This window comes from Lates calcarifer, linkage group LG10 (genome assembly GCF_001640805.2).
Source record: "Lates calcarifer isolate ASB-BC8 linkage group LG10, TLL_Latcal_v3, whole genome shotgun sequence".
NCBI lineage: Eukaryota > Metazoa > Chordata > Actinopteri > Centropomidae > Lates > Lates calcarifer.
The window spans coordinates 16,159,683-16,170,489 of NC_066842.1; the positions used below are offsets into that span (position 1 = coordinate 16,159,683).

At 40.3% G+C, this 10,807-nt stretch overlaps 1 protein-coding gene and 1 long non-coding RNA gene across 2 annotated transcripts; one reads left to right on the top strand and one right to left on the bottom strand.

Moving 5' to 3' along the window:
• Positions 1–639: 639 nt before the first annotated feature.
• LOC127142883 (uncharacterized) lies at positions 640–4,428 on the top strand. The gene is made up of 2 exons (XR_007813983.1): positions 640–2,053; positions 3,244–4,428. It is a non-coding gene; the product is annotated as an uncharacterized LOC127142883 (long non-coding RNA).
• sspn (sarcospan (Kras oncogene-associated gene)) lies at positions 3,803–10,207 on the bottom strand. The gene is made up of 3 exons (XM_018664205.2): positions 9,785–10,207; positions 7,824–7,910; positions 3,803–5,817 (listed from the first exon to the last, which is right to left on the bottom strand). The coding sequence occupies exons 1-3, from the start codon at positions 10,010–10,012 to the stop codon at positions 5,458–5,460; spliced, it is 675 nt and encodes a 224-aa protein (XP_018519721.1). The 5' UTR covers positions 10,013–10,207; the 3' UTR covers positions 3,803–5,457.
• Between the last annotated feature and the right edge of the window lie 600 nt (positions 10,208–10,807).

Sequence of the window (10,807 nt, forward strand, 5' to 3'; positions counted from 1 at the left end):
GTACTCCCCCACACTCACCCTGACCCACTCTGCACCCACCCCCTCGCCCACACACTTAGTGTTTACTCACGCTCACACTTGTACTTGTCCATGAAGGGAGCACAGGACCTAAGAAAAGACCTGTCTTCATTCAGACAGAATTATATTTCAGCTCATGCTGTAGTCAACTGATATTAAAAGCAAAGTGAACAGAGAGTCGTGGATGTCATCACTGCACTGCTTTAGTTTGGCCCATCTTGTCATTTCTTTGCAGCTAATTGACAGTTGATAGAATGCACAGAGATTAAACCAGATGCTGGAATTTAACCTTTGTTTTCACATCAGTCCACTTCAAGATCTTTGCTGTTATTTGAGTTTAATACTCTTTCAAAAATAGAATTAAGTCATAAATACAGAAAAAAAAATTAAGCATGTTTCCTCCAACCAGGGGAACCTGGAACTATAGAGTAGCCCAGCTAATTTAACAAATGTCCATACATACAAATGTGATGTAAATAGCTGAAAAAAGGTAATCAGTGGTTTGAATAGTTAATAGAATGGCACTCAATAGAGCACATACTTACACCAAGGCCAAACAATCCTACATGTTTGTGTAGCTCTTATGCCTTATTCTTCAATGTTTGGGAAAGTGATAAATCCATGAATCTGCCCCTTTTACTGGATCTGCACCATAATTTAGTGGATTCTTCTCTGGCCCACACCCCATCCCTTAGCCAAGTTTGGTGCAAATTGGTAGATACATGGTTCTGCCACCCCAGGTGGTGGTAGTATGCATATGGACCTAAACATTGACAGTTTAACTGTAAGGAAATTGTTAAGTAACAATATCAACTATATATGAAATACTGTTAAGTAACATTCAGGTGAATATAATTTCAAATGAACACATTTCAAACATTTCGTGCAGCAGCTAATGTTCAAGGCTAGGTTAACAGATAATTGTGCTTGTCATCACTGCATTGCTGGTGTTGTTGAAGGGGTACTTTAGTTCATCTGACAGGGCTGTAGGGGTAAAAATCAGGGGGAAAAAAAGTTTGGAAACCACTGATCTAGAAAATGCGAAGCATCTCAAGTTACTGTCACTGAGCTCCTCTGTTTATTCAAAAGACTGTTTTTCCTTTGCAATGCAGCATGTTTATCCATAAAGAAATTAAATTCCTCTACAGGTAGGAAGCATTGGTTACATTGAGGCCTGTCATTCACATATCCTTTCACACTGTTGATGATTTAGCACTCAGTATTTTTTATTTCTTTCTTTCAGTATTTGTGGAAGTGGATAATTCTGTGGCTGGTTGATTGGTTGTACGTTTGTGTCTTTGTAACATGTTTGAAATGATAGAATCACAGAGAGGCCTCAACTGGTCTTTTATCCTGTTCCTGTCATTTACCCTCTACAGAGAAGCCCATCCTTCTTGGCTTCAGTTCGCTGTTTACGCTGGCAGGCTTGCATTTGCTCCTGCTGCCTGTGACAGCCATTAAAATTAGCTCACACAGCGCCATAATGGTGAGCAGCTGTCACAGCGTAGACAAGGAGGGTAAAGTGCAGCATTACAGGAATGCATTGGACTCAGACAGAGAAGGGAGGGGAGAGGATAATACCAGGACCATCATTACTGTCTGGTGAAAGTCTTCTTGCCATAGTGTGATACCAAACAAACATGCTCTACTGCTAACAGACTATTTTATCAGCTGAGGTTTATGTTCTGACCAGAGGGAGAGACAAACATTAAACTTTGGTGTCCACTTACCAAAGAACTTTTAAATTACTTGGGGAAAATCAGCTTAGGATAATAACACGAGATGGTCCGCCTCATTTCATCCTCCCAGTACACACTGAACCTTTTTCACACACGTGAGCAGTGTATTATTTACTCGTTGAGCACAACCTTAGACACATTTGGATCACAGTCATTTTGAATCTCTTTGCAAACCACAGTAGAGAGTCACGTGCTCAGCCTGTGTGTATTCAGTAGTGAGAGCGAGAAAACACCCAGGGAAGGTCAATAAATATGAGGCAACGTCCCAAACACCTCTGTGGCTGGAAGCAGTCTGAGTGAGTCTGGCATTTTGACTTTAATCCTCGGAGAGGACGACACTGAAATGACATCTGGCAGGAAGATTTGTTTAAATTTAAATTATGAATTTAAGCTAATTTTAGCTTTAACTGGATATAAATATAGACTGTGCATATACATATGAAATTACTGGATTAAAGTTCAGTCTGCTGTTTCAAGTTGCTGCGATTTGTGTGAATACACATATTGATCTTCTGTCTCCTTCAGTCTCCTCTAAAGACCCACAGCACCGTCAATGGCCACCAGAGTCAGATATCATTCAGTAGGGTTTTTTTTGCGATGAAAGATCAACTGACCACACAGAAAGTTGCTACCAAGCAAGGGGGAGGGTGGAAGGTCCCTCCTCACTGTCATTTTTATAAATAAACATGCCCCCGTGATGACTGGCATGTGACTTCCTGTGTCTGGCTGTGAGATTGAGCCTTTGTAGTCACATGATGCATCGACATCATAACACTAAACAAGTACATGGAAAAACACTGCAAACAGGCCTGCCCTCAATCACAAGTAGCTGCAGTATGTAGTGTCAACTTATACAGTGTGTGAAATTTATCATTCAACGGCATCAATAAATCATTCCCACAATAATACAGAAGTTATTTTAATATCCTGATTCTCTCCTAATTGTTATCCAAGAGAACTCCATCATCTGTGAAAAAGTGGATATTAAGTTTTAAAAGAAAATTAATGACAAGTGACTTAAAACATGAGAAAACACAAGAGAGTGATCCCGGAGCTCTATCAGTTAATCGCAGTCACAGTTAACTTGTTTAAATTAACACTTATGATCACAGTAAATCACAACCAGACTACGACAGAGACGACTTTGTCTCTTGCTGACGTCACAGATTAGTCATAGGTTTGGATTATGCCTTGACACTGAAAACTGCGTAATTGTTAATATGGATGACAAATGTTGTTAAAATGTGTATTTTCCCATCAATTTTAATGATATGCTGGCCTCGTGCTTCAGGAAACTGTGTTTTGTGCAGCTTGCAAATGGTTGTGGCTTGGAGGATATGTATGAGGAGTAATTGATAAGATCATGGTTTAAGGTAGAAGCAGATGAGTTAAACAGCTCTCAGTTACATGCACGTGCAGCTCAGTTCTTTGCATGATTATGTGGAAAGTTTGAAGTTTAATAACTTTTATGGTATTTCTGTTTCAGATCACTGAAAACTGCAAGTCAGCACTGTCTGAAAAAAATGGAGTATATCGGCCTTCGTGCAGCCATCCATTGAATATGGATTTGAACTCGTCCAACACCCACCCCATTCATCTGATTTGGCACTCAGAGTCCTACCTCTTCCCCAAGATGAAGAGGGAGTTCAGTGGTTGCCATTTTGACAGTGATGATGACATCATCGCTGCTGTGGACCACTTTCTCAGACTTACAATTTTCAATTACCCGAAACTGAAATACCACAAAAGTTATTAACTTCAAACTCTCTGCATCATCATTCAAACTGATGCTGTACATGCACGTGCTGAACTGCACAGGGATGTAACTGAGAGCTGTTTAACTCATCTGCCTCTACCTTAGGTCAAAAATTCCCCTCCTAGTCAGAGAGGCTCTAACTACTGATTCTCTTTCTGCTCAGTTTTCAGTCTTTACTAATGATAATGCAACTAATTGCAAATCCATTCATTTGAATATGAGTGACATCGTTTTGTGTATTAGCTGTACTGTATATATGTGGTGACAAAACAAGAAAAAGGAAACTTAGTGAAACAAAGATTTGTATTTGTGACCAGAAACAGTTTGACAGTCTTGAAATGCACATCATGGCATCTTTTTTTAATCCAGGTAAAAAGCTTCTTTCTCAAACACCACACTTAAGGCTTCTGTGAGAAATAAATAATATTTTATATCATCCCCAGTCAATCACCCCTTTTCATCACTGACAAGATAGATGTGACACTGCACACTAATTACACTCTCCCTCTGGGTACATTTCATCTAATATGGAACAGAAACCACCTCACCTTCACCATTCCCTGCTCAGCATGTATAGACTGTAGGTGATGGTTCTCAACACCTGAGATGAAAGTAACAATAAAAATAAGGCTGAACTCCGCTTAAGGCTGAGCACTTTAAAGACACAAGCCTGAAATTTTGTGGTTCTTTCATCCCTTTTGCGCTGCCCCACCTGAAGGAAAACAACTGAAAAGCTGTAAACACACTGAGATGATTTGGATACTTCAGTCCAGCTGCCTGTCTGAGTCCCCCCTTTCCTCACCCCGGCGCTTCCCCTTCTTCTTCCCCTCCCTTTGTGGCTGCAGTTGTTTGACTCCTACAGGCTGTTTGAGTCATGCTGGCTACTGGCCTGGCATCCACCTTCGCAAGCCACAGCCCAGTTCAGTCTGGATCCAGTCTCATGAAGTGTAGTCTTTCCAGGTTGTGTTACTGCTGTCAGGATCAGTTCTTACTGCATATAATTGGACTGACTGAAGTTTTACAGGGTTTATCAGCTGAAAAATACTTTTTTAATTTTTTATTTTTAACAAGGATGTTGTGCAATATTTACAGAGCTGCACAAGCTTTTAAAATAGCAAATTAATCAAAACTGGCTATTTGTGGAATGAATCCACCTAATTGCTTTTCTGTGTGACAAACAACATGAAAATTACTTTAAAACTTCAATATTATGCAACTTTTTAGTGTAAAGCAATAAGCTAATGAAGAATTCATTATTTTTTTCAATGAATTGGGATAAAAAAAATTATGTCTTAGTAATATTTGCTGCCATGTTTAGTCAGTATTTTACCTTTTTTACTGTGTGAATACTGTTTTCAAAGCTTGAGGCAGTATCATTTTACATTTGCAAACCACAGTTTGAGAACACAGTGATTCAGTATTTCACCTAGAACATCACTGCAGCAACTAAAGATGATCATAAAATCTCTGTAACTCAAACCAAAGCACATTTTACAACACATTTTGGGAGTTAAGTGCAAAACAATTATGTGCTCATAATTTGTCTCGTGCTGCAATTATATATGAGCTGTTTGTCACAAGAGCAAATGTCAAGATAATTAGAAACAATGTGAAGAAGAATTCATTATCGTGGAAAACAAATAATTGATTTAGTTTGTCAAAAATAGACTAGTTGTTTTGCTGCTTTTCATCTATGTGATTATTTTTTTCTTATAAAATCAGTACGTACAAAGTTGCTTATATGGTATACAAAATTGTGCAAAAAGCCATTAAAGTACAACTACCACAAAAGATTAATATAAACTGTCGTTAAAGAAAACACACTTTGGCACACACCACAAAGGCAAATGTCTCCATCCTACAGAGCATAATCACACAGTTGGCAGTGCCCTCCTTCCTGACCTGTGTGATCTGAGTCATCCCATCAACTCTATCTTCATCACATTAAACCTTCTGCCAGTGCTGGGTGGAGGGGGAGCCAATCTGAAGGCCAGCGAAGAAGGTCTGGTAACGGTGCTTCCACATGATGAAGACACCGACGGCGCAGACGAGAGCTTGGGCCAGGTTCAGCAAGATTTGGATCAAGAAGTAGAGCGTGAGCGTCCCGGTGATCACCTCGCAGTCACTGACTCCCTTGTAGGTGAAGGTGCGGGCTATTGGGTCTTTTTCATCCAACATGCACACGCAGTCCTCTCCAACCTGCTTACAGCTGAAGTTACTAGTCTGTGAGTGGTGGTGTCCGGCGAACGCCATAACCAGCACTGAAATGACCAGGCCGATCATGCACAGGACAAAGTAGAGGAGCTGTGGAGGGTGGAGGACAAGAGTGAGGTCATGCACTTTTACCTTGAAAGCTTTCACAAAAAAAGTGCTCTGTGTCTCCAACTCAGTGAGTTTTTTTTATCCTAGAAATCTGGCTCCTGCTTTAGTCTGTTGTCTCATGACTGACCCAGAGTGCCAAAACTGTAGCTTAGAAACAGACATGCTGGCTCAGTGCCTATGGCAAGTTCAATTCAAAGAGATTACCCACAATACTACAGGGCAGGGTCTGACCCTCAGAGTAGGAGCCCAGCTTTTACTCTGCACATAGCAGACACAGCACACAACACAAGACTGCCCTGCAGCTACAGCCGCTTCCCACCTTCAGCACACGTCCTGTGTGAGTTTAACAACCGAGTGTGTCTAAAAATACAGTTGTAAAATGTGACAGAGGCTTTGTGTTGTTTATGCAATTACACAACCTCAATAATACTAAACCTTCATCTTAATCCATTGCTTATATAACAGAAGCCCTCATTCGCTGGTGTATTTTGCTCTGTGTTATATGCTGCTTATGGAATTATGCAAGTGATGAGTGGTGCCTGATTTGAAATGGCATTTATGTTAATTTGGGAACAGCTGTGAAATCTGGAGTATAATTGGTTACAGGAAGACGTATGTACAGCAAGTGCATCAACAAGTTCTTCGTTGAACATTATGTGCTTTTCTAAATAGAAATGATCTGAAACATGGAGGCAGGAAAACAGTCAACATTCATATTGTTGTTTTCAGTCCATTTGGTGCCCTAAAACACACTTATACAACTCCCATTTGACAAACTGAGTGTCCTGACACAATAAATGAGAGTGAACAGGGATATCAGAGAGTTAGAGCCCTTATCTTCCACAACAGTAACACTTAACTTCAGAAATATCTGCAGTTACAGCACACTGTCTACTCACTCCACTTACAACTCTCCTCTTGAAAACACTGAGCCAAGGGCAATTGAAATAAATAAATGAACTGACTGTAAAGCTATAAATTCTTAAGCTAAGAATGAATATAGTAAAACCATGGGTTCATTGAACTATTTGAATTGATAACATTAATAAATTAAATCACTGTTGTTTTAAGGGCCATATGGAGACACACTGTAGAGAAATTGCAGCTCTTCTGGCATACACATTTGTTTAGTTTTATTTCTGATACAACAGTACAGCAAGTCAGGGAAAAGACGTAAGTTCTACAGAACTCAAACGCAGTTCAAGATATTCCAGCAAGGTAAAAATATTCATCATTTTGATAACTATGTTTTATAACAGTTTTTGATATTTTCAAACACTGCTTTTTAAATGTTGTATATTAAAAAATCCTGTAATTTTGGTGATTCAGACAGCCTGATGGTATTTTAAACTAATCAATACAAACACACTGGCTTTTTATCATTCCTCTCTGCAACGACCATTTTGCAAATTAGCTGCACTTCTTAATGCAAAATGCTATTGAAGTGTTTTGAAACAGTGTCTGTACATATTTGAACCCAGTATGCACACAAGATCCAGACAGGGGAAAAAAGAGGATGCCGCTTCCAAGGAGCTGCTTCTCAGCAGCAAACAATGGTGGACTGATTTTAATTGCCTAGAAATTCCAACTGCGTACAGTATATTGTATGGCTAATTAAGCTGTACGATCCAGTCGCATTAATGAATGCACTCATCCACTCATAGGAATCCCTGCAGAGCTCTTTTTAACAGGAATGCAGTTAAATGCCTTCCTCTCTATGCCACTGACAGTAGCAGTTCCCTAAGAGTAGCCATCTAACAATTACAACATTAGTGAGTAAAACATTGTTCTCAGCAAAGGTTGTCTCTGTCTGGAAAATATACTGATCCATCTGATGATGTTTGTTCAGTTTCAAAGAGTCCCGTGGTGCATTAACAAGGAACCTGGATTTGACTCCAAGGAACCTGATTTGACTCTGTATGTGTGATCACATATTTCTCTTCACTTTCACTTCTGCAGAAAATGTGTCAGGATGTGTGTAGGCTCACCTTGACAATGAATTGCGTAGACGTCCTCTCATCAGGGACGTAGGTGACACAGTACAGGATGAAGCCCAGGATGGAAACTAAACACAGCTGCAACAACACACCAGAAAATATTTGGTTAGCTTCACTCATATTGGAACATTTCTCAGCACAATACTCATTTTATTGTCTTTCATTACCACAAAGACTGAAATCAACTCATTCATTTCTGACTTGATGCATCTATGACTATATACATACTGTACCTTGTTGCCGTATATGTGATATACAGTTTGTTTGTTTGCTATTAAACACAATGTAGAAGCAAGAATCTTGTTCTAGAAATCTATTGTGGCCAGGTTTTCAGGGGTGTCTCTTAATATTGCATGATTCAGCAGTAAGCTGTCATCTGATTATATTACTCTCTCTCCCTCTCTTTCTGTGTCTCTCCCTCTCTCTCTCCCTCTCTCTCTCTCGCACACAGACACACTCACACTTTATCTCTTCAGTGCAATTGGAGTCTTGTGACTAACGTTCAGCATCTTATTTAAATGTTTTTCCCAGGTTCTTAAGCACTCAGGGTTCTCTGGAAAGTTCTTGATGACCTCAGTGTTTTTCACTTGGTTGAATCTCGTGAGCATCTAACTCGGGATGTTCGTGTCCAGGGATGTTTTTGAGAGCAGATGGCATCTGTGATAGGCTAAGATAGGATCCAAACAGGAACACTGTGTTTTTTTTTTTTTTGCAACCACCAAAATGTGATCTTTCTGTATTATAGTGATAAATAAAATCTACCTTTTGTTGTTTTGTATTACACACTGCAAAGAAACACTTAACAGTCTTATTAACTTACCCTCAAACTGAAATTTAAACTCTTTAAATTATGCTTCAGTTGCTTTTAGTGTGTTACATGTCATCTGTCAACACACCTCACCTCTCTGTGGTGCTTTAGATGAAAGAACTTTCATGGTTTTGAGTTCAACTGACATTTAAACTTTTATCTCTTTCTCTTCATGTGAAACTTAAACCTCCCTCATTACACTTCAGCTGCTTTTGGTGCTTACATGTAAACTGATATTTCAGCTTCTTTTATCTTTTACAGTTCAACTGCTTTCAGCAGTTCAGCTGTTAGTTTAACTTATGGTATTTTACAGTTAAATTCAAAGTGATTCAGAGTGATTTCAGTTGATTTTATCTCTAATGCTTCAACTGATACTTCACATGACCTCAGGGCCTCAACTTCAACTGACACTTCAACACTCCTTACATGAATCAACCTGAACTGAAACTCCCAAACATTATTTCACAAGCAAATAACTGTTGGCGTGTAAATAAAACGTTTTAAGACATTTAAGATACTTTTTCTTAATAAAATGTCGCCTTGTCAGTTCTGAAGTTACTCGTACTGTTAAATGCACTGAGGTAATTAAAATATACAACTTCAAAATTAAACCTTTTAGTAAAGTAGATGAAATTTGTGGTGTATTTATGTGTGTATTAATGTAGCAGGTGGTAAGGATGACAAGGTTTAAATATGCACTGCACATTTGCAAACAATAACAAGGTGCTTAGATACTACTTAGGTGTTCAAAGGTCAAGCTGGAACATGGCATGCTGTGATTGGCTGGCTTGTTTCATCTGCCCAGATGTTGAGGATTTGTTGGACATGCAACAAAAGCAGTAGCAGAAGGTGCAGGCGGGCTCCTGTGACTGAGACGGATTGGAGACTCAGGTGTATGCAGTCAGATGAACATGACAGATGGAGATTCATCAGAACAATAGCAGTGATTTCCCATGCCTACAGTGACCGTCTGGCTGAGACAGGGTGGGTAAGGGCCAGTGTTGTCATGCAGTGTGGTGAGGATGGACGACACATTGAGGGATATAGCTGAGGGAAACGCATAAGTATCAGAAATGGGACACTCAGGTTCCATGCAAACATGTGAATGTAGAGGCTGATGATAGAGCGTAAGGATGGAGCTTACAATGATTCCAGCCCAGTGTGGCGTCTCCCTGGCCAGGAGTGAGGGGCTGATGGCCAACATAAGGAAGGCCACGGCTGTGACGGCCACCCCCAACAGCAGCTGGAGCAGGGCGACGAGCAGAGGGAAGCGACAGGCTCTGCACTTTTTGCCGTCCTCCGACGTTGGGCTTTCATCTCGCTTCTTCTTGCCCTCCTTCTTGTCTGAGGAACCTTTCTGCCCCTGCCCCATTTCTCCTCCTGTCTTCACACTCTTTCCCCTCTCTGTCCTCTCGACTTTTACTGTTTGGGGTGGACGAGCCTGTCTGCTGTCTGCCTCTCTCCCCTGCCCTTCCCCTCCCTGCTGAGGCCTCCTCTCACCATAAGCCCAGCTCGGTTGCTATTTGGAAACAGAGAAGGCTCTGAACTAATATGGAAAACATTTGGACTGGATTCCTAAAGCAGCTCCAGTGCCACATATAGAGCAGGCAGCATACTGTGGAGGAAAGGAAGAGGAGGGAAAGAGGGGGGCAGGAAGACACTAAGGGGGACTCCAACATACGACAGTGAGACAATTTCACTTTTAGTCACATTTAAGACAAGAAAGGGAAAGTACAGCGGTAAATCAGCAGGTATGAGTTAATGAAAAACCAGCGCAGAGGAGGTCACACTTCATTTGAGATCCGGAGTGATTGGATCATTCTTTGTCAGCACTGTTACACAAGAGAGCCATATGCTGCCAGCCAGAAAAAGTCACATGACTTACAGGAAGAAGTAATGTGATCATAAGGCATGTGAGGGCATTACAGGGGCTCAGATTTGGATGTTTTTGAACACTTTAATGTTCATGAGAGGGTAACAGGTGTCACCTAGTATCAGATTAACTTCCTGGAGACGTGTGTACATTTTTTGTAATTTGTAATAACTCCTGTAATAACTGTCCAGACCTTGTTTGCTCTTGTCATTAGAGAACATATAAAAACCCATCATGAATTGAGTGACTTTTAATTATTTTTGGGAAATCTGATTATTCTTAATTATTTTGGGG